General features: G+C 39.7%; 1 protein-coding gene across 1 annotated transcript in view; it reads right to left on the bottom strand.

The window, feature by feature from the left end:
• Positions 1-24,542, bottom strand: part of LOC101414600 (phospholipid-transporting ATPase IB-like) — a 207,597-nt gene that overhangs the window by 142,037 nt on the left and 41,018 nt on the right. The window contains 6 exon segments of the mRNA XM_058276906.2: positions 375-502; positions 3,032-3,124; positions 3,127-3,193; positions 11,676-11,787; positions 15,133-15,260; positions 18,876-18,945. Of these exon segments, the coding sequence (XP_058132889.2) occupies positions 375-502; positions 3,032-3,124; positions 3,127-3,193; positions 11,676-11,787; positions 15,133-15,260; positions 18,876-18,945 (598 nt within the window).

Raw genomic sequence — 24,542 nt, 5'->3', positions numbered from 1 at the left:
GATTCCTCAATGACTATGGTTCCATCACTGTTTCCAAGGATATCACTTCAAAATTCAGAATCCATCTGTAAATCTAGTGGGCCCTCCTCCTCTTTAAACTTTTTGAATTTTAATGGATTAACTATCTATTACTTCCCACTAGGCCACTAGCTCTTAAATCTATCTTATCTGCTAGAAAAATATCTGGAAAAATGTCTCAAGAGTGACCTAGAGAATCGCACGCACCACTGGGCAAGGTTGAAACCAATGTGTAGTTTTAATGCCTAAACCAGCCCTGGCCCATCATCTGCACCATCCTTGTTATTAATCTTTAAAAGAAAACAAAAGCATAGCCCAGGAGAGAAGTATTTTAAGTGCTCTGATTTAATACTCACCCAGTTTATAAACAGAGCCTGAATATATTTCGCAACTTCAAGAGTCACCACTAGACTAATGGGGATGAGGTTGTGGTACAAGATAATGAACATCAATAGCTCAAACACAAAGCTGTGGGTGTTGACATCTGCGGTTGAATATCAGAAGAATCATATCACAACTTCAGGTGCCATCTTAATTTAGTTGTTGTTGTTCTTGTTTTGGCATTCTCATTTTAAAATTTCAGAATTTTCTCCTTGACAGTTATTACTAAAAGTATAAATAAATGAACACAAACATAAATTGGTTTAAAAAATATATTTGTTAAGCATTAACAATGTAATAGATAGTAGGGGAAGCATTGGAGACACTGGATCTAATAAGACATGGACCCTGCGCTCAGGAGCTTAGAAGAATGTGTGAAGAAAGAATTTGAATGGAATTTGACTGAGAGTTGGGCAACCATTTAGAAAACTGTGACGAGAGTACAGGGGTGAAGAGGAGAGAGTACACAGAAAATTTTTAAAAAGTGGGCTCAGCAAGACTTTGTACTGGATTAGCTGATGAAGGCAGGGAGGGTAGAGATGGGGGAAGAGAAGAGAAAGCCAAGAAGGAGAAGTAAGGGTGACTTTTATGTTTCTGGCTTGGATGATAGTTGGATGGTAGTACCTAAAATTTACATGGAGAATGTTGAAAAAGGAACTGATTTAGGGGAAGAAGATAAATTTGGTTTTGCACATGTTGAGCTGAGAATCCTGCATGATAGCTGGGAAGCCATGTCCAGGCAATAATGAGTTAATAATCCATAGAAAAATCTGAGCTGGAAGCAAACAGACAGAAGACATCAAGCAATGGATGACAGTTGAAATTATTAGAGCAGATGAGCTCTGTCAGAAAGATTACCTGGGGTAGAATCAATTAACTCCTAATAAACTGATGAAGACTCTTTCTCCAGAAAAGAAATGCACATATGCATATACATATAAAACTTTTCACATACATCAGGGATTCATGGTTCAAAGATGAAGACTTCCTGGTAAACCCAAAATCTTGAAAAAACATCAGCATTTAAAAGGTGGATCAAAAATTTCCATGATTCGAAATAGAGGGAAAATGTTTTCTTTAAAAATGAGAAAAAGGTGTCAGAGAAGTCCAATAAGATGATAAATAAAACAATAACTACTGGGTTTGACAAATAGGAATTTATTCATAAGCTTGTGAAACAATTTTCAGCAGACTGCCTGAAATGGATAGAAGCTAAAATGGGCCCAAGACTGACGAGGAGGTCGGGAGAAGGAAACAGTGTGGGTTGCTTCTTCTTTCAAGAAGTCTGTCCGAGAATGGAAGAAAAGAGATTTAAGGTATCTGGAAGGGGCTGTGGAATACAGAGTTTTATAGGGTTTAGAGGATGGACTTAGCTTGTGGATACTTTTCTGCTGAGTGAGAGCCAATAAAAGAAGTTAAGTTTCCAGAATCATTGTGGATTAATATTGGTACAAGTTTCCAGAGGCGGCAGAGACTAAAGAATAATCCTTGAACAGTCAAATTTGAGTAAAGGAAAAAATGAAATATGAAGCTTTACAGCCTTCTATTAGACTGTTTTTGTCCTCATCCCAAAAGTAATCTCTCTACAATTAATGTAAAATGCTTTATAAATAACAAAAAGAAATGTTTCCACTGTAAATCATAGTTACCATTAACAGAGATTACCCAAGCAATTTAAATGTTATTCATGCATTTTCCCCAAAGTTTAATATCCAAGATTATGTCAATGTTGTACAGTATAAAGAACTTGAACATATTTTATAGTCAAATTTATGCATCCATACACCAAAAGATCAGTGACTTTTGTAAGCTTTTATGTCTGTTTCAAATAAGGATCATTATCACACTCTTTGGCTAGAGAAAATTGAACAAACAAATTTAAACCCAAGTTACATTAAAAATAAAAAATGACCTAAGGTCTATAAGTGTGAAATCAAAACTGAATAGGCAGCATCTAGAAGCCAGAACAGTTTAAAATCCTCATGCGATAGATGAGAAAAGGCAGAAAAATATATAGTGGTTTACACTGAAAACACAGAAAGACATGAACAAATAGTGCTTAACTTTTAATACCAAATCCTAGTTTGCCTTTAAGTCTTGTATTGACAGAAGGGCAATTTATCCACTGAATCCCCATCTGGCACCATTGTCCTCATTTTTTTGGCAAGCTTGAGAAGCACTGTACTAAGCCACCCCATAAATCAATGAGGGAGGGAGGTATTGTCCCCGGGTCCTAACGAGGGAAATAAGGCACAGAAGCAAAAAAGTTAGTCGTATTTAAGCGACAGAGCCACAGCCGGGTACCTTGCATATCTGTCTCATAGCCTCATGCTTCTGCCCCTCACTTTTTCTCTCTCCTTTTTCTGGAATGCCAGAACTATGTGTAATTGCTAAAACGATCTCCTCAAATCTTCCTAAGAAGGGAAGAGTTTGTTTCTAAAACTCTTCAATCCTCGGTTTCTAGAAAGAGAGAGAGAGAGAAGGAAGAAGGGAGGTGGGAGGAGAAAGCCACCAGTTGGGACAGTTGGCACAGGGCCTTCCCTTCTAAGGAAGAGCTGGGAAGCAGCCTGGGAAAGCCACTCCGCAAAGCTTTACAGCTTCCAAAGCAGGTAGCTTCCCAGCCTCCTGGCACTTACCCTGCTGGAGGTACCAGATGTCGGCCCGTTTCTTCCATTCCAGAGCAGGGCCCCCACAGAACTCAGGAAGGACATGGCCAGGAGCAGGACAAAGTAAAGATCTGCCTGTTGATCACTTTCTCAACACTTGATCTCTTGAGGGGTGACTTGAACAAATTCTGCACAATAGCCACACATGCACACAGAGGAAAAAAAACAAAGGAATCATAGTGCACAAACATTTTGGTGGAGAGAGGAGGTAACAACTCCTGCAGTTAAAAGATAGAACGCACTTTCGCTAAACAGCTAACAGAACAAAAGCAAGCCACCTTGTTGGGTTAGCGTATCTCCTCCCACTCCCTAGTCCTAAACAGTCTTGGGACTTCTTTTACTAGCTCCTAGAAAACTATTTCACACTCACATGATTCCATCACAATTGCTCAAGAGTTCTTCAAATAACACTAGATATGTTAATTATTATAATACAACCAGGTCTGAAAGAACTTGGACAAGGTCTAAAGTGGCTAAATAAAAATAAAAGTCAGTGTATTCATTTCATAAGCATTTATCCAATAGTCACAGTGCTATGCTAAGAACTTCATTTTTATTTGATTTTGTTTTGTTTGAAGTTCATGGATTTTATGTAAGGGTCCTAAGATACTGTTTCAAGGGCACCTGATAAATCCCCAAAACCGTTCACAAAAATTCTTACGTTTACATACAGAGGCATTTTTCTTGAGAGGATATGCATTCATATTTTAACAATATTCCCCATATGCCTCCTATGCTCTAGATACCATTTCAGACTCTAGTGACACAGAATTGGAAAAGACAGGCATGATCCACTGTTTTCATCAGATTCTTAAAGGGACCTGAAATGTCCACTGTCCACTCTTGGTGATCTTAAGCTCGATTAGCCATTAGACTGACATGACCACAAATTGACACACTTTGTCATTGGATTCATTTAGAAGAGTGCAGGACAGGAACCACGGCATGCCAGTAGGTCAGTGTCAGGCATGTGTTTTGGTGGAAAAACTCCTCCCAACATTTTGTTGTCTAGCCTTTGATTCCCCCAAGTAATAGTAATAGTTGTGAGCAAATCAAATAACATGGTTTAGCGCAGAAGCCCCCCTGGCCTGAGAGTCTGTCTCCATAGAGGAATGGAGTCTCTTGAAGTAGCCGATGGCCAGGCATCCAGGTCCCAGCAATGGAATGCCTGGCTACCAGCTCCACGGCACCCAGAAAACCCAGAGCTGTGGTTTTCCACCAGGTATTTATAGTTCACACCCAGCACAGACCTTCTGCTCCAGAGGCAGTTCACCAGTTCGGGATCATTTTTACCATGAGCAGTGTCACTGGTAACACGGCAGACATTCCTCTTTTATTTCCCAGAGGATCTGAGTTAAAAAGTTAACCCCAAATTATTTGCCTATGAGGACGGAGAAAGCGTTTTGTTGACCTTTAATTACAGGTCCCAAATAAAGTTTAAAGTTGAAAAGACAAGTGGGCACACAATTGATAATGCAAAAATTGTTCTTCAATCCTGAAAAATATACAAATCAATTACCACAAAAGAGCTGAGATCAAGAAAGGCAGGTGGGAAGTTAAGGTCAGGACATTTCCCACCAACGATGTGAACTTTGAGCTGAATCTTGAATAATTAGCTATTCTAAGGAGAATCTGCATGACTAGACTAGAGGGCTTCTGATGGGGAAAGGTGGGAGGTAGACCAGCAAGGAGTTCTGTGGAACAGGCTGAGACAATGAGGAGATACTAGGAGTTCAAAAAAGGGAGTTTTATGCTGAGATCAGCATGTCAGGGAAGTTCCTGGAGAGGGAATATGCAAGACAGATCAGAGGAAGGAGACTGGGGTGAGGACACTTAAGAAGGTACTGCAGCTCCTACCAAAGGCCTCTGAACTTCTCACTGCATTTGCACTACTAGAATATTTTTGATATTCATTCTCAATCTATACTTTTCAAGATATCTCTATTTCCTCGATCACAGCTCCTCCAAATTCGGACCTAGTCTTCAATAATATGTTTTCAGTATTTTGTATATGTTGTTTGATTCTTTTCCTTTACAACAGAAATCACGCAATATCCCAGAATAAAAGTCTAATTGATATTCAATAGAGATGAGTAATTTACCACTTTCGGCATAACTAATGTTCTATTTTTCCTCATTTGCGTTTTTACTAGTATCAGCAGTTTCATTTTTTCCAGGCCGCTTGTTTTTAAAAAATATTCAAATATTTGCAAATTTTTATCTAGCAAACAGTGTAGATAAAAATGCAATATCTCAAAATGTTTCTTTTGCCAGTCTGCATGCAGCATAGGAAAATAAATTAAGATATGTCAATATAGGAAGCGGATGTGGCTCAACTGATAGATCATCTGCCTACCATATAGGAGGTCCAGGGTTTGTATCCAGGGCCTCCTGGCCTGTGTGGTGAGCTGGCCCATGTGCAGTGCTGCCACACTCAAAGAGTGTCATGCCATGCAGGGGTGTCCCCCGCCTAGGGAAGCCCCATGTGCAAGGACTGCACCCCACAAGAGCCACCCCACACAAAAAAAAGCACAGCCCACCCAGGAGTGGCACCGCACACACAGAGAGCTGATGCAGCAAGATGATGCAAAAAAAAGAGACACAGATTCCTGATGCCACCAAGAATGCAAGCGGACACAGAAGAATACATAGCAAATGGACACAAGAGAGGAGAAAATAGGGGGAGGGGGGAGAGAAATAAATAAAATAAATCTTACAAAATATATATATATATCTATACATGATATAGAAAAGCTGAAATTGTATGGAAGTCAAAGACCACCTGTCCACAATTCTTTCCATCTCTTTCATGTACCATATCTAAACAATCCACAAATTCTGTTGATTCTATCCTAAATGTCATCCCTTTCCTTTCATCTCTACTGATTTCCCCCAGTCCATCTCCCCATTTTCTCTCCAGACTGCTTTTTGCGTCTCCTATCAATCTATTTTCTACACTGCAACCCCAGTGATCTTTCATGTGAAACAAAAATCTGGTCATGTTACTCCCTGAGATTAAAAACCCCTTTGATGCTGGATATGTGGGAGTACTGTATATTGTATATATGAGTTACTGTGATCTAAAACTTTGGTGAAGACAAACTTAATAATTAGAAAAAAAAGAAGAAAAGAAAGGATGTAGACACTGAGAAAGAAATGGAAGAAATAGCCTTGCCACTGTACATACAGGGCAATACTTATAGCAGTAATAAAAGGAAAAACATCAAAAACAAAGCTTTTTCATTTTTAAATTTTTTGATATCCCAATTTATTTTTACTTTAATTTTTCTAAATTAGTATGTATTCTCTTTCTAACCTTTAAACCCATCACTATATTCCATTTTACTATTAATGGAACCTGGCAATATATTAGGTTTCATTTTCAAAGAAGTTTTAGATCACAGAAAGGTGCAACTATGGCAGGGGAGGAATACTGGTATAGGATGTTATTGATAGGGGGTACATGATTGGAAGGGAGTTCTCCAGGGCATGTATACAGGGTACATAAAAATGTTTGGATAGTTTCATAGTGATTACAGTTGGGAACGACAGCTGGAAGAGTGCTGAGTTCCTAGGCAGGGGCAGGGGGTTCTATCACATTCCCCAATGGAACAGCAACAATCCCCCAAGTGCAATGGCTAAGATCATAAAGAAGGATGGTCCTACAATGAGCCCTTGATACTAATGACTATGATTGTGAGCCTGTGCGCCTAAAATAAGAACTAGGCCTAGAGCTGCAGGGTGCCTAAGAGTTACCTCCTGAGAGCCTCCAAGTTGCTTAAATGTGGCCAGTCTCAAAGCCAAACTCAACACGTAAATGCATTACATTCCCCCTAGTGTGGGACATGACTCCCAGGGATGAGCCTCCCTAGCACTGAGGGATTACTACCAAGTACCAGCTGATGATGTAACTAGAAAATGACCTTGAATAAAAGGTCAACTCACACCAGCAGAATATCTCAGCCTACATGAAATATCAGGTATCAAAAATGCTTTTTGACCTTGAATAAAAGGGAGAAATGGAAAGGACAAAAGAGTTTATATGGCTATAAGTTTCCAAAAAAGAGTTGGGAGGTCATCAGAGGGGTTGCTCTTACGCACACCTCAGCAGGGTCCCAGAGACAGCCAAAATAGATGCAAGCCCAGATACTGGTTCTCCTGAGGGCTACAAAGATCTACAGGTTCTATGGTCATGGCAGATGGAGTTCAGTGCCATGTCAGTTGGCCCTACTTTGGAGTTTGTGTTCTTGAGTATGATGGAGTTGAACTCAGATGTGATCTTTGTTCACAAGCCTCTCCTCTTACTTTTACCAGACCTGTGGTTGGCGCTGGGGTTTTGTGTATGCTCAGGGGACCTGAATCTCTGGATTGTCCATGTGATAGCCAGGCCCTGAGCCTCAACAGACCTACAACTCCTACCTTCTGGTTTAATGAATTTACTCCAGCCAGCTAATAGGGAGGTGAAGAAGGTCAACCACCACACCAGGGAGCTAAGCCCCCTCTTGATATAGAGCGGGGAGTGGACATCACCATCCCAGGGTCCACAGGATGGAGGAATAGAGTATGGATTAGAGTAGACTTACTGATCAGAAATTCCCTCCTAAGGCCTCCTAATTCCCTCCTTTATCATTGAATGATAAAGCCTGGAACGGAAAGGAGGGCATGGGGTTTGGAAGGCCGCTGACCATCACTGCCCCCTATTATCTAGAAGGCCCTCCAACACCTGACCCATCTGTTTCTTCAGGACCACTTTTCACAACTCTCCCCTTGTCTCTCCCAGGCAATGTTGCAGCTGTACTAACATTTCAATTCCTCCTAACATTTCAATTTCTCCTTTCTCACCACACTTCCACACAGCTCTTTTGTCTGTGTGGAATTGTAATCCCCCACCTGACCCTTTTTACCTGGCTGACTCTAACACAGATTTTAAGTCTCAGCTTCAACATCACATTCTTGGAGAGGCCACACCTGACTCTTGAGTTAGCATGTACACTCGTGGTATTTGCGGTAACACAGGACACATCACAGTTTATTCAAATTTTGTTCCACGTGTTTAATGCGCATCTTCTTTGACTATAATCCCCATGAAGGGAGAGACCTAGCAAGGCAACTGGAATTCAGTGGACATTCAATAAATATTTTATTCTATGACCACATGTATGTATGAATGAATGTATTTAGATGACTGATATCACACTATCAAGATACTTTTAATTCTCAGAATTTCATTCTCCCTCAGCAAACCTTTCTTCGAAAGGAAGAGTGCTCTAGTGACAAAAAAAGAGATGGATGGTTGCTGATGATTCTTTTTCCCCATGTTCCTTCTCACTTCCCACCCTCTGTGACCTGCAAAGGGGCTCTGTAAGTCCAAATCAGTTTTACAGCAGATCCACCACCTCACAGTTGTAGGGTTTTTAAAAACCAAATGTGATAAATCTGAAAGCCCTTAGAAAATCTTTTGCATAGGAAAAAAAAAAGCCAGACCTCATTCATTCATTGACTTTACCTCTTCCAGTTTTAAAAGTTATTTCCAGTTTAAAAACTATGAAAAGGGAAGCAGATATGGCTCAATGGCTAGAGCTTCCACCTACCGTATAGGAGGTCCAGGGTTTGATACCCAGGGCCTCCTGGCCCATGTGGGGAGCTGGCCCACGTGGAGTGCTGCCGCACAAAGAGCATTGCCCCTTACCGGGGTGACCCCTCCACAAGGGGAGGCCCCCGCACTGAGAGTGCAGCCCCACGCAGGAGAGCAGACCGCCCAGGAGTGGTACCACTCACACAGAGAGCCAACACAGCAAGATGACGCAACAAAAGAGACACAGAGAAGAGACAATACAAGACGCAGCAGACTAGGAACCTGAGGTGAAGCAAGAAAATGATCACCTCTCTCCCACTCAGAAAGGTCCCAGGATGGGTTCCTGGAGCTGCCTAATGAGAATACGACAGACACAGGAGAACACACAGCAAATGCACACAGAGAGCAGACGGAAGGTAGGGGGAAGGTGGAAAAATAAGAAGAAAATAAATTAAAATAAAATAAAATAAAATAAAATAAAATAAAATAAAATAAAATAAAATAAAATAAAAACTACGAAAAGGTACCTTTCACCTGAGTCTCCTGGGTCTTATCAGTACTACAATAATTGTTCTAATGTGCACATTTTAGGAAAACCAAAGCACTGGGTTAGGGGTAGAAAAAATCTTCTAAGATATACTGTCTACTTGAAGTGAGAGCTTTAAATATTAAATTTCAATGAACATTTCCAGTTTTCCCATGAATATTTGCATAATAAAGCTAACTACATTGCCTATAGAACTCTATCAGAAACATAGGTGAAAATAATTCTTAACTTTTCAGTCACACTTTACCAGATTAAGTTTACCATTTCCATATTTCAATGAAAATATAGAAATTTATAATGCTAAAAATGTATGAAATACTAAAATAAGTTATTCATGCAAATAATTCAACTTTCCTACAAAGCACAGAAATGGACAAAGTGAAAAAAAATCCTAGGTTTAACTGCATTAAGTTTATTACAAGGAAATAATGTGTGTGTGTGTATATATATATATAAAATAGTAAACACATGATTGCTTTGGGGTAGAAATAAGTCAGGGAAGACTTCAGTAAGCAATTTCTTTGGAGGAAAAAAGAATTCAGATTTAACAGTGAAGACATGGTGTTACTGCAGTAGGTGCCTGTGATTGCTATTCATCTATTAACATTCAGCTCCTGCCTTGGGAAACATTTTCTGACCACCTCATATATATATATACACATATACCCCAAAGTAATCATGTAGTACCCTCTGTTTGGTTAACTTGTATAAGTAATAGCTACAAATGCTGTATAATATAAATATTTTCAGATAAGTGTTGTGTTTTAAAATTTCTCAGAAAAAAAATATTTATATTAACTAGCTGTTTCTTATCTAGAGGCATGAAAAATCCCTCTCTAGATTTTTATTATTCTATAATAACACAGCCAGTGTGGGTAGTAAACTCTACAAGGATTTAGAGCCATAGAATGTTGTGATAGAATAGGAGAGACTTTATGTTTCAGCACAGATCTACCACACTGGGTGGATAATGGAATGTTTAGTTCCTTTTTTTAAGTTACAATAGATATTCAAATCTTAACTGAGAAGTCGTGTTAATATACATATATACAATTAAGAAATACAGAACTGTCAGTTGAAGAAAACTGAAGACATAGACGCGCAGTCTTCCAAGATCGCAAGTTGTACCACTGAATCACAAGGTCATTGTTATGTGGGGTCTACTGAATCGTATGCAACAACCAAATGCTAAACCTGGTCTCCTGCCCAAATACGAAGTTCTATTTGCGGCCAAACTTGGGTTTATATCACGGTGTCGTAGCCCAGTTCCTTTGGAAAACACAGTCTGCCTTAAAACCATGTGCGTACACTCTTTTTTGCAGAGAGCAGCCTCAAGGCAGGAAGAGTGATGGGGGAAATACTGTGAAGGAGAGAAGCGGAAAAGCAAACAAAGTGGTGTGCTGCTGAGCGGGCCACACTTCACACAAAAACGTAGCCAGTTCCTTGGTTACGCGAGCTCCCAGGGGCCCTTTACCAGGCTCCGCTGCTCTGTGCCTCCTTCCCCTGCCGTCCACATTCCAGCCACAGAGAGCTGCACTCACCAGTGTTTCTGGCACGTTCCATCCTCCCAGCTTAGAGCTTTCTAACCCTGTTTTACTTGCCTTCCCACCCCCTTCACATTCCCGCCTGTTGTGCACCTCCTTCACGCGTCAGTTTATATGTTACTGCCTCCACGCTGCGTTGGATGGGGCTCCGATAGATACACTTGGCGTCCTACACCTACTCCTCCTTCCTTACAACTTAGCGTTATACTTCCTTGACTGTCTTCCTCCACAGAGTATAAGCAACTGGAGGGCAGGAAATATCCTTGTTCCCTGCTGTGCTCCCACGGGGACTAAATAAATGCTAAATAAATATTGGTGGAATTAACAGTTAAAGCCAAATGTTGTGTTTAGAAAATGGAAAAACAGGTAGATATTGTCAAGTCACTTCTCATTAATAATAAACATTCAGAAGATTCCTAGTACAAACACAATATCCTGAGGGATTCTCAAAAGGTAACAAGTGTGAGGAATTGTAAATCAGAGTAATAATGTGTGTAGAATTTCTAGTTACCTTGGCAAAAAAGAAGTCTTACCATATTTAATAGCCATATGTGGACTTTAAAACCAGAATCAACATAGACACACAATGTAAAGCAAATACTGTTAACATCAAAACATTTTCTTGGACAAATGAAAGCAAAGCAATAAACATTGTTGACAAAAAGTAGTCATCGCTTTATTATTTACAATGTATTCAACTAATGTAAACCTGTTAAAATAAATGTTCCTCCAGTCCCTGAAAACACAGGATAATAAATGACTGATAAGAAATAATTTGTAAAGTTGGAAAAGACCTAAATTTATAGGTGAAATATGGAATATAACCAAATTTCAGGTTAATTAACAGAAATGAGCCCTGTAAGTGCCCTCATTTTATTAAAAAAAAAAAAAAGCAGAAAGAAAAATATAAAAACAGTACCATTCATCAGCATATATTGTCTTACCTGCATGAACTTTGTTTCAAATCCAGTATAAACAACAATGCCCAAGATCCACTGAGTATTTCTAAGCTGTGTGCCTCTTAGTAAGACCTGGTCAGTTCCAATGGGAACAGGGCTAAAAAAAAAAAGAACATTTATAAACTACCAAAAATGTTTTCTCTTATCACAATGTAAAAAAAAAAAAGGTATTTACCTTATATACATTTCCTTTGGCCAAGTTTGACTTTGGGGGAAAAAAGCAACAATATAAATGTTTCTCCCTAGAAAGTGCTCATTCCTAAAAATGGTTTAGAAAAAAATGGTTTTTTTCACTGTAGCAGTTTGGCATTATTTATTAATTCCAAAAGTAGATAATGGATTGTTTGTAAATTGATCTATTCCTCTGGGTACATTAGACTATATTGGATTCAGAGGTTTCACTTTTATTTGATTAAATAATGATTAAGGCTTTGATTGGTCCACGTAAGTAGGATATTGCCCACCAAGGGGGTGGGGACTCACAGAGGAAACGACAAGGCAGAGCAGTTAGTTGGAGTTTTTTATATTGGAGACCCAGGAAGCAAACACACAGAGAAGCAGATATGTGAGAAAAGAAAGAACACTGCATTAGACATGGCAGAGGCCCTGGGAAGAGAAATGAGCCTTTAGCCTCATAGTCTACAGCTGGTCTTGTGGAGAGAGCAGAACAGCTGAGCCCAGAGAGAAACGAGCCCAGGAGAGAGATGAGACGTACCCCAGCCTACAGCTGATATTGGAAGAAGCTGGGACCATGGAGCCTTAAGAGGAAGAGGAAGCCTGAACTCTTGCAGGTGGCGGCAGCCATCTTCCTCCAACACATGGCAACAGACTTTGGTGAGGGAAGTAACTTATGCTTTATGGCCTTGTGACTGTAAGCTTCTACCCCAAAAAATACCCTATATAAATGCCAACAGATTTCTGGTCCTTTGCCTCAGCACCCGTTTGTCTAATAGAGTCACCCATTTCTCATCATTCCAAAGAATGTTCATTAAATTCACCAAATGCAATGAATGTCCTACGATGATGAAAGAGGTTGTTGATGTGGGAGGAGTGGCGTGAGAGGGGTGGGGGGCATATAGGGACTTCATATTTTTTTAATGTAACATTCTTTTTATAAATAGACAAAAAAAATGTTGGAGGGAAAAACATCTCTTATACCTAGAGTGACTATAAAATTTATCTTCCAAACTGGGGTGTTTTGAGAGTCTATTGGGGCACTTTGAATGTAAAATCTTAACCTAGACTAACCTGGATGAACAGTTATCCTGCTGTGCTATTCTAGACCTAGAAGGTGGATTCTGAGACAATCATTAAAACCTCATCCACTTTGGAATTATGTTCATTTTATGAACTATATAGTATTTAATTTGTCAGGGAGGAGGTGGTAGACCAATAAATATCTATGTGCCCATTTGGTGATCTATAAAAGGATTCCATGTGATAATTCAGACCCCAGAAAGCATGTTAGTCTGCTGTATTTACATACCCCTTCAGCACTGGGCTACTCAATATATAATGGTGCCTCATGAAAGAACTAAGTGGAAAATACACATGAGAGGAGAAAAGTAAGAAAAAACACTCCATCGCAATAAAAATTCATTGTTTCTTTCTTTTGGTCACTTTCAAAATCTTGTTCTTCACACTGATATGCCCCAAAGGATATGTTAAATGTTTACACACGAAACAAACTTGGAGCTGAGGCTCCATCAAATATTTGCACACCAATGTTCATAGTGGCATTATTCATAGATGCCAAAAGATGGAACCAACCCAACTGTCCTCAAATGATGAATACATAAACAAAATATAGTATATGTATACAATGGAATATTAAGCAGCTGTGAAAAGGAACAAAGTTCTGATACATGCGACAACATGGATGAACCCTGAAGACATCATGCTGAATGAAATAAGCCAGACACAAAAGGACAAATATTGTATGATCTCACCGATGTAAAATAATTAGAATAAGGAAATTCATAGAATCAGAAACTAGAATACAGGGAATGGGGAGTTAATGTTTAATTGGTACAGAATTTCTGTTTGGGGTTATAGAAAAGTTTTAGTAGTAGATGATGGTGATCGTAGAATAACATTGAATATAATTGACATCACAAATTATATATCTGAATGTGGTTAAAAGGAGAAATTTTAGGTTGTAAATGTTCCTAAAATAATTTTTGTAAAGGAATTTGGGGGGAGCAGATGTGATTTAAGCAGTTGGGTACCTGTCTCCCACATGGGAGGTCCTGGGTTTGGTTCCTGGTGCCTCCTAAAGAAGATGAACAGACAGTGAGTTAACAGTTGAGGGAGCCATCTCAGGGCAGGGGGAATAAAAATAATAATAATTTAAAAAGGAATTTGGATCTAACTTCTTTAGCTGTAGCATTTGCAAGTATACTGATTAAGAGAATGTCATACACTTTCCACTTGTGGGCGTCAAGTGGGTCCCCTAGCTTCCCATCCCTAAGGGAAACTCAGTCCCCAGCACGTAGCTGCTTGCATGCCCCAAGACACAAGTTAAAATGTAACAGACGTTCCCACAGGAAAACAATGTACAGATGGTATCATGCCCGAAACCCGCGGGGGCCAGATTCCAGGGACCTGTGGGAAGAAGCAGGGTGGGGCAGGAGTCAAGAGAAGAATGGAGGCAAGACAGGGTTCTGATCAAGCCTCGTTTATTGGGGGTAGAACATGGGGATATATAGAGAGGGAAGGGAACGTGCACATAGGTGATAGGCTGGTCTTGTGGGTGGCAGACGTCCAAGGAGGGGATTGGCCGACAGTTCGCACTGGGTCTGCGGAGTTTCACGCCTTGCACATGCGTATTGCTGTGGTCACCTGAGTAGTGGCGGGAGGGGGAGAACAAAGAAGCAGGGAGGAGAAGAATAAGGAAATGACAGGGCAGATTTGTGAACTCCGCCATGTTGTGAGAGGCTGTAAACAGACCTCACAGCGGGTGGCTCCCCACAGTATCATAGACTGTAATTTTCTCCAGGCTGTATACTTCCTTCTTACAGTAACATCACCAGACCCCATTTATATAATTTTGTTATGAGATGTCTTTGTGCTGAGACCCTATATATTGTCCCTCCTTTTCTCGCCTCTTTTCGGAGTGCTATCTTCATTCTCTGAACCTCTGCCTTCGGAGACTCTCTCCTGCTTTTAAGTCCCAATGAGCTTATGTCCACTGTGCCAGGAGTGTTCTTTGGTCTTGCCCCAGCTCTGACCAGTGCCCTCAAGGAGCTAGGTTGGAACACCACTTATATTTAAGAATTCTTTTTTAAAATAATTACGTTGATGCTTCAAGGTATGTTTTTTTGCAAAGTCAAGTAAAATATAAACAACTATAAGGTTTTTAAATGTTATTAATTGGAGAGAACAAAAATTACCACAGTGTGTTCCATGAAAGAAAAAATGTTTGAGAAGAGAAAGATGATACCTGTGATCATTTAGGCACAAGTTTCCAATGAAGTTACCAAAATGACGATTAGGTCCTTTGCATTCTATTATTCCAGACAGGCTTAACAATTGTTTTCTTGAATATAATTCAGCTGTTTCTGACAAAGACTACCCAAAAAATGCCAAAGGAAAATGCAAGTTTAATACACTGTGACAGAGGTCAATGTCTTTAGTGGTTAGTAACCAAAGAGGAAAGTCAGTGTCTAAAAATGTACCACATTTACTAGATAATAAAACAATTCAGAGCAAACTTTAACATAAACTTTATCAGAAAACTGGCATGTAAGTGTTTTTCAAATTAATTTTGATAGGGTTGAAAAAAGTAGAAATGATAATTTTGTTTACCTTTGTTGAAAATATCATTTTGAAAGTATGATTACTAAAATCAAACATCATATAATATTTGATCAGTTTGTGTAGGTACCTGTATGAGACACTGCTAAAATATTCATAAAATTACTTAATAGAACTTGAAGCCCAATACATAAGAAAATCAGGAAAAAAATCTAAGGTTGGATGATTGTTTCATGATGTGAAGAGGCACCCATGTACTTGCCTCCCTAATCTCTCAAATTTGCATTACTAGGTCAGGAATTTTTTCAAATAGGAATCAAGAAAGAATACTATCAGTGGACCATTGACTTCTAGGAATTTCCAGAAAATAGAAAGATGGTTAGATTAAATTAGGTTAGATTAGGTTGACAAGGGATCCAGAAAAGAGTAAAATAAAACCAGATAGGGGAAGCAGATTTGGCTCAATTGATACAGTGTCCACCTACCACCTGGGAAGTCCAGGGTTCAAACCCAGGGCCTCCTGACCCGTGTGGTGAGCTGGCCCATGCGCAGTGCTGCGGCGCACAAGGAGTGCCGTGTCATGCAGGGGTGTCCCCTGCATAGGGGAGCCCCACACGTAAGGAGTGTGCCCCCATAAGGAGAGCCACCCAGCACGAAAAAAGTACAGCCTGCCCAGGACTGACACCACACACATGGAGAGCTGACACAGCAAGATGATACAATAAAAAGAGACACAGATTCCCAGTGCCACTGACAAGAATATAAGCGGATGCAAAAGAACACACAGCGAATGGACAGAGAGAGCAGAAAATGGGGCGAGGGGGCGAGGAGCGGAAGGGAAGAGAAATAAATAAAAATAAATAAATAAATAAATAAATAAATAAATAAATAAATAAATAAATAAATAAAACCAGATAAAATCTATGGGGCAATGCCAATTCACAACTAAAGAGAAAATCAACACCAGCTATAAATTCTTGTTAAAATTGTGCTTCATTTATACATGTGAATAAGCAATAACTGATACCAGAGAGTTGATGTAAACCATAGCATGAAAAGGAGTGGCAATAGAGTTCATGCCTTGTCCTCATTTGTAAGGGAAAGGGAGAGGAAATAGAGATGGACAATGGAGTAGCAGACAATATCTTTGACACCTCATGACTACATGGGCATATCCAGATTCCCAGGACCCTCCAAGACATAGCAGAGGAGGTGGTATGAAGAACTTATTTTTCCCCAGAGGAGAAGGCAATCCACACCTTTCTATTGATGGGAGGGGCTGGGTGAAGACAGCAAAATAGATTGTTTTGGTTTTCAAGCTGCTAAAAGAAATACCATGTAATGGGTTGGCTTAAACAATGCAAATGGTTTTGAGGCTAGGAGAAGTCTAAAGCATTACCAAGGTAATGCTTTCTCCCAGAAGACTGTGGCATTCTGGGGCTAGCTACTGGCAATCCTTGGTCCTTGGCTTCTGTCACATGGCAATGCAAATGGTGGACCCTCCTGGATTCTCAGTTCTGTTGTTTTCCAGCTTCTGGCTGCTCTAATGGCTTCTCTCTACGAGTACAATTTCCTTCTCTGTGGGTTTCTCTATAAAGCCTCAGTAATAAGATTAAGAGCCACCCTGATTCAGTTGGGCCACAACTTAAATGAAGTAACCTCATCCAAAAGTCTTATTTTCAATGGGTTCACACCCACACGAATGGATTAAGATTAAGAGCATGTTTTTCTAGGGTATATAGCTCCAATCTACCACAGATTCCATTATAAGATTCTGCAACAAAACATCCTCTCTGATCCTGTTTTGTTTTTGTTTTGTTTTAATTGGGGTAGCATACGTACCACACAAAGTTTTCCATTTAAACCAGGTCAGTGGTATTAATTACATCCACAATGTTGTGCTACTATCACCTCTATCCATTGCCAAGACTTTTTCATGACCCCGAAAACTCAGTTCTTTTTAAGCAATAACTCCCAATTCTCCCTACACCTAGTATCATTCTATGAATTTGCTTATTCTAGATATTTCATGAAAGTGAACTCGTACAATAATTGTCCTTTTGTGTCCATTTCATTTCAATCAACATAGTAATTTCAGTGTTCACCCATGTTGTAGCACATATCAGTACTTCATTTCTTGGGTTGGGGGGAGGTCTTTATTTCTGTTCAGCAGGAATGAAAATTCTGGCTTCCTACCCAGCCTTGTCTGGCACCAAGCTGGTGGGGTGTTCCGGTGTTGGAGTATCTCATTAAAGCATGGTGAGGGTATAAATCTAGGTTCCCTGTTCAACCTTTGCTGGAATAAGTTGGAGAGGTGTCACATTTTTACTGTGTTTGGTTGAAATAAAATGGTTATTGTCTAAAAGGTTTCTGTCTTGGTGGGCTGCTCCTTTCCTGGTCCCTTGTTTAGAGATTAGACTTTTGTTGGGGAAGTTTTTTGTCTGTGCCAGTTGGTCTTTCTGGATTGCTGGCTTCTTCGGCTCCAAGCCTGAGACATATATCAAAAAGGGAAACCCAAAGAACTCACCACCTAGGTGTTCCCTGGGTTCTGAGGCGCTAGCCAGTCCACCTTCTTCTCTCCATCTTTCAGTCTTTTTATGTGTTTTCTACATAAGGCAAAAAAAAATTAGGGAAAAGTATGTTTATTCCATCTTCCCAGAATCAGAAGTCTGTTGTTACTGCATTTTTTAAAATCTAGAAAATTACCACCAAGAAATTACAGTGATTAGCATTGGGGATAAAAGTGAGATTTGGAAATAGAGAATGTTAAATACGCTATGTATATTTATGTATTATTTAAGCTATTTTTATAAAAATAGTATGTTACTTTAGCAAGTTCTATTTTTTTCATTTTAAATAAAATTAAAGTTCACAGAAAAGATTAGCAAGCAGACATGTGAGTAATCAAATATGTAACCAGGGGCTTCCTTACTTAAGTGAACTAATAAAGCAAAGAATCAATTATCTTAAAGATCCATGCCTATTTTTCCAAAAAACAAAATTTAATTGGGAAACCCCTCTCCTCCCATACATAATCAGAAATGTCTCTGAAATTCAAATGGTAGCTTAAAAAGCAGTGGTATATATGACAACTTAAAGCTCATTTACATTCCCTATCAATCCTTTATGATATTTAGCCATGAGAGTAGTTTTAACACCAAAATAATAATAATAATAATAATAATAATAAATAGCCTCAAAAGGATATGCATAAATATGTTATCCACTGTGACCTGAATGTTATAGTACATAGTTTTCTAGCAATGGTGACAGTCATCAAGTGCCCCCTTGTAAATATATGATGAGAATAAAGTACATTCATTCGATGGTGGTCAGAGAATTTTCTTCTCGAAAAAAAACAACTGGTACCTGAAAAAACTTGACATTGTGGGCTCAGGTATAAAATTAGAATAAGAAAAATATCTTTACCTGCCGTATTTTCAAATTTGTCTCTCCATCCAGATTAGCTGTTGCAACATAACACATTGCCTGAGGTTCACTAAGAAAAATCAAGCAAATAATAATGAATTAATATCTCTCCACAAAATTAATTTCTCAATTATGTTACGTTAACCATGAAATGTGACCTATATCAATAACGGTTCTTCAAAACTGAAATATACACAAACAACTACTTTTCTGGGAGATATTAGCAGTGTGGTCCTACTGACCTAAAATTTACCTCACAGAATAGATGAGTAGAAAAGGTTTTGTGCCCCCATCTTCCATTCTTACATGCTGATGCAAGTATGCTTTAATTCCAAGAAGAAAAATTACCGAGGATGAACAGGAGACACTAATTTGTTCAGAACAGACTGAACTCTAGACTATTTTGAAGCTATATCTGGGATCAAATCTAAAATTCTATTATATTCTAAATTGGGTCCACTGTAATCTCAAAGTCCCAGGTACTAGTGTCTTTCAAATGAGAGTAGAAATTCCAGGAGAGTTCTGGATGGAGCAGAGGCCCTGAAACAAACATTACAATTGGGGCTTCTCTATTTCCAGCTTACAAGATTTAGGAAATCAAGGCACTGAGTTAAGAAGCATTTGCCAATACTAAAATTTACTTCACCTGCAGGATGCCACTTTGCACAATAATTTTTAATGCTGTGCCAAGATCTTTCCTCCCACCAAAAAAGAAAGAGAAAGGACTATTTGTCTTGCCAGATTTTATTCCATGTGAAATGTCAATTCACTTATGAAAATTAATCATTTTGGGGGAAAGTTCATGAAAATTACCAATAATATCTTCATTAAATTTACTTAGTCTTAAATTCAGACTTATATTCTTTAGCATCACATTTATTGATATGTCAGCTTTGAAGTAAAACAATTCTGTATGTTCCTAGAATTATAGCCAAAAGTATATGCCCCCAATTAGTGGCTAATATTAATATTAAATACATAGTTTCATTGAGGATGTCAGTGATATGGCAGAGTAAGGACCTCTACTAATCTCTCTTATAAAAGCAACATAAAAAACTGACAAATGGGGGGGACTTCCGGCAAGATGGTGGCTGAGTGAGCTTGCCTTGCCGTCTCTCCTGGGAAGAGGCTGCTGGGCACCGCTGGAGGTTCTCCGGGACCAGGCTTTTTCAGGATTTTTTCAGGGCAGGAAGTATCTGGACATCGATTTGGTGGGAAGGTAATGGAAAGGACTGGTCTATAAGATATAAATTGGGACTTTTCAGGAGGGGGAGGCAAGATGGCAGCTGAGTGAACTTCCCGGTTACTAGCTCCTGGGGGGAATTGGCTGGGAGGCGTCGGAGACTCTTTGGGACCGGCTGTTTCGGGATTTTTCCTGGTCCGGAGGTGTCTGGACATCGATTTGGAGGGAAGGTAACAGAGAGGATCCATCTGTGAAATATACACGGAGATCCCAGCTACGTGTGGAGGATTCCCTCCTTGGGTAGGTGGAGCCGAGGCAGCTAGCACCGCGCGGAGCCCCGGCGGGCGGCGGCCAGGGTAGCCGAGTCCGGCCGAGCCCGCCTGAGCCGCAGCGGGTGGGGGGGCGGAGCCCAGCTGAGCTCGGCCGAGCCCAGCCGCGCCGCACCCGGCGGCGAGCGGGAGAGCCGAGCCGCGCTGCGCTGCACCGGGCGGCGGGCGGGAAAGCCGAGCCCAGCCAAGCCGAGCCGAGCCCAGCCGAGCCGCGGCGCGCGGCGGGCGGGGGACCGGGGCCCAGCTGAGCCCAGCCGAGCCTGGCGGCGGGGTTTATGTTCTTTGGTTTTTGTTTTTGTTTTTTTTTTATTTTTTGTTGTTGTTCTTTTTTTTTTTTTTTCAATCCTCTCTTTCTTGTCCCCAATATTCTTCTTATACTATTTTACCTTAACAATACAATAGGTCCTACAGGAAGTACCTCACATTTGCTGGGTTTCCTCACCCTCCACTGCCTCATTTCTCTGTGAATAGACTTAGCCTATCTACACTATCCCCTTTCCCCTACAACTTGATATCCTCCACCATCTGCTATCTCTCCTATATTCCATCTCCCTTTCTTTGATCCACAAAGTGTCTAACTCTTAATTTCTAATACCTTTGTTTAGTTTTCCATCTGGTATTCGTCCCTGAAACTATTACCTTTCTTTTCTCTTTCCCTCTCTCACGAAAACAATAGCCTCTTAGTACGTACCACATTCCTCCCATATTCAGTCGTCTACCTCATTATAGGTACTTTCCTACTACTATAACTCTACACAATTTACATGATCTAACCTCCATCCTCCCAGAACTCATATTGTTGCTTTGTAAACATATATCACCAATACTACTTCACACTTTTTCCTTCCTTACACAATTGACTTTCCCCAGCACTAATACTTTCCTTTAAAGTGAGCTTAACTAGCAATAAGAAATTGGAATAAGAAGAACAAAGTGACAAAGAGAAGATATAACACTTATGCAAAAACAACAGCTAATTAATCCCCAAGACTAGACAAAGAAGCTAAGGAACTGATTAAACCCGTCAAGAAAAAATGTTGACAAGACAGCAACAAAAATCTACAAACCAAACCAGTAATCAGGAAAACATGGCTGAATCCAATCAACAAACTGAAAATCAGGAAGGGGGGCAGGACTTCGCACAAGCAATGAAAGATCTCAGAACATTTATCACCGACAAATTTGATGAAGTAATGAAAGAGGTTAACAGCGTGAAGACAACACTTGGAGGGGAAATTGCAGACATGCGCAAAAAAATAACAGATATGATGGGAATGAACACCACAGTTCAAGAAATCAAAAATACACTTGCAGCAAATATCAGCAGACTAGAAGAGGCAGAGCAGAGAATTAGTGATGTGGAAGACAGTGCATTGGAAATCAAACAGATAGTAGAAGTGGTCAATAAAAAGGTAGAAAAAATCCAGATAGGACTTAGGGACCTGAATGATAACGCAAAACGCTCAAACATACGTATTATAGGCATTCCAGAAGGAGAAGAGAAGGGAAAGGGGTCAGAAGGAGTGTTGCAGGAAATAATGAATGAAAACTTCCCAAATCTACTGAAAGAGACAGATGTACATATCCAAGAAGCACAGCGCACTCCACTGGTCATAAACCCCAACAGGCCCACCCCAAGACATATACTTGTCAAATTATCCAATGCTCAAGACAAAGAAAAAATTCTAAAAGCAGCAAGAGAAAAGAAAACCATCACATACAAGGGAAACTCCATAAGATTAAGTGCTGATTTCTCATCTGAAACCATGGAGGCAAGAAGGCAGTGGTATGATATAGTCAAGGTACTAAAGGAAAAAAATTTCCAACCAAGAATACTCTATCCAGCTAAACTAGCATTCAAAAATGATGGAGAGCTCAAAATATTCACAGATAAACAGAAACTGAAAGAGTATATCAACAAGAAACCTCCCCTTCAAGAAATTCTTAAGGGAATTCTGCAGGAAGAAAGGAAAAAACAGGACACTCAGAGATGGAGGAGAGTGTAAAAGCAACAAGAAAGACAAAAATAGAAGGGGAAAATAAAATAATACAAACAAAATATAACAAACACAAATCCAACCAAAATATGGCTACCATAAATAACTCTCTAAACGTAATAACACTGAATGTCAACGGATTAAACTCACCTATCAAAAGATTCAGATTGGGACACTGGATAAGGAAATACGACCCATCTATATGCTGCCTACAAGAGACACATCTTAGACCCAGAGACTCATGGAGGTTGAAAGTGAATGGCTGGAAAACAATCATACAAGCAAACAACAACCAAAAAAAGGCAGGAGTAGCTATATTAATATCAGACAAAATAGACTTTATTTATTTTTTTTTTTTTAAAGATTTATTTATTTATTTAATTTCCCCCCCTCCCCCGGTTGTCTGTTCTTGGTGTCTATTTGCTGCGTCTTGTTTCTTTGTCCGCTTCTGTTGTCGTCAGCAGCACGGGAAGTGTGGGCGGCGCCATTCCTGGGCAGGCTGCTCTCCCCCTTCACGCTGGGCGGCTCTCCTCACGGGCGCACTCCCTGCGCGTGGGGCTCCCCCACGCGGGGGACACCCCTGCGTGGCACGGCACTCCCTGCGCGCATCAGCACCGCGCATGGCCAGCTCCACACGGGTCAAGGAGGCCCGGGGTTTGAACCACGGACCTCCCATATGGTAGACGGACGCCCCAACCACTGGGCCAAAGTCCGTTTCCCCAAAATAGACTTTAAATGCGAAACAATTGTGAGAGACAAAGAAGGATACTATATTTTAGTGAAAGGGAAAATTTGTCAAGAAGATCGAACAATCATAAATATTTATGCTCCTAACAAGGGCGCCTCTAAATATGTGAGGCAAACGCTGGAAAAACTAAGTGAAAGAATAGATGCATCTACAATTATAGTGGGGGATTTTAATACACCACTATCAACTCTGGACAGAACATCTCAAAAGAGAATCACTAAAGAAACAAAACATTTGAACAGTATATTAGAAGAGCTGGATCTAATAGACATATATAGATCATTACACCCAAACACAGCAGGATATACATTTTTCTCAAGCGCACATGGAACATTCTCCAAGATTGACCATATGCTAGGCCACAAAGAAAGGCTTAATGAATTCAGAAAGATCGAAATCATACAAAACAATATCTCTGACCACAGTGGAGTGAAGCTGGAAATTTGCAAGGGACAGAGACCCAGACTTCACACGACAATTTGGAAATTAAACAGCACACTCTTAGAAAAACAGTGGGTCAAAGAGGAAATCTCAAAAGAAATCAATGACTACCTTGAAACAAATGATAATGATAACACAACATACCAAAATTTATGGGATGCAGCAAAAGCGGTACTGAGAGGGAAATTTATAGCCATAAATTCATATATCAAAAAAGAAGAAAGAGCAGAAATTGAAGAATTAACTGCACATTTGAAGGAATTAGAAAAACAACAACAAAGTAACCCAACAGGAAGAAGAAGGAAGGAAATAACAAAGATAAGAGCAGAACTAAATGAAATAGAAAATAAGAAAGCACTTGAAAAAATAAACAAGACCAAGAGCTGGTTTTTTGAGAAGATCAACAAAATTGACAAACCTTTAGCGAGACTAACAAAGAAAAAAAGAGAAAAGATGCAAATACACAAAATAAGAAATGAGAAAGGTGATATCACCACTGACCCCACAGAAATAAAGACTATCATAAGAGGATACTTTGAAAAACTATATTCCAACAAAAATGACAATTTAGAGGAAATGGACAAATTCCTAGAAATACATAAGCAGCCCATACTGACGAAAGAAGAAATTGATGATCTTAACAAACCAATCACAAGCAAAGAGATAGAATCAGTCATTAAAAATCTCCCAACTAAGAAGAGCCCAGGGCCAGACGGCTTCACAGGTGAATTCTACAAAACATTCCGGAAAGAACTAACACCAATCCTGTTGAAACTATTCCAAAAAATCGAAACAGAAGGAACACTGCCTAATTCCTTCTATGATGCCAACATTACCCTAGTACCAAAGCCAAACAAAGACACCACAAGAAAGGAAAATTACAGACCAATTTCTCTAATGAACCTAGACGCAAAAATACTTAACAAAATACTTGCTAATCGTATTCAACAACACATTAAACGAATTATA

The sequence above is a fragment of the Dasypus novemcinctus genome, chromosome 15 (genome assembly GCF_030445035.2).
Source record: "Dasypus novemcinctus isolate mDasNov1 chromosome 15, mDasNov1.1.hap2, whole genome shotgun sequence".
Classification (NCBI taxonomy): domain Eukaryota; kingdom Metazoa; phylum Chordata; class Mammalia; order Cingulata; family Dasypodidae; genus Dasypus; species Dasypus novemcinctus.
The sequence above is the reverse complement of the archived record's forward strand: the minus strand, read 5'-3'. Positions and strand labels throughout refer to the sequence as shown.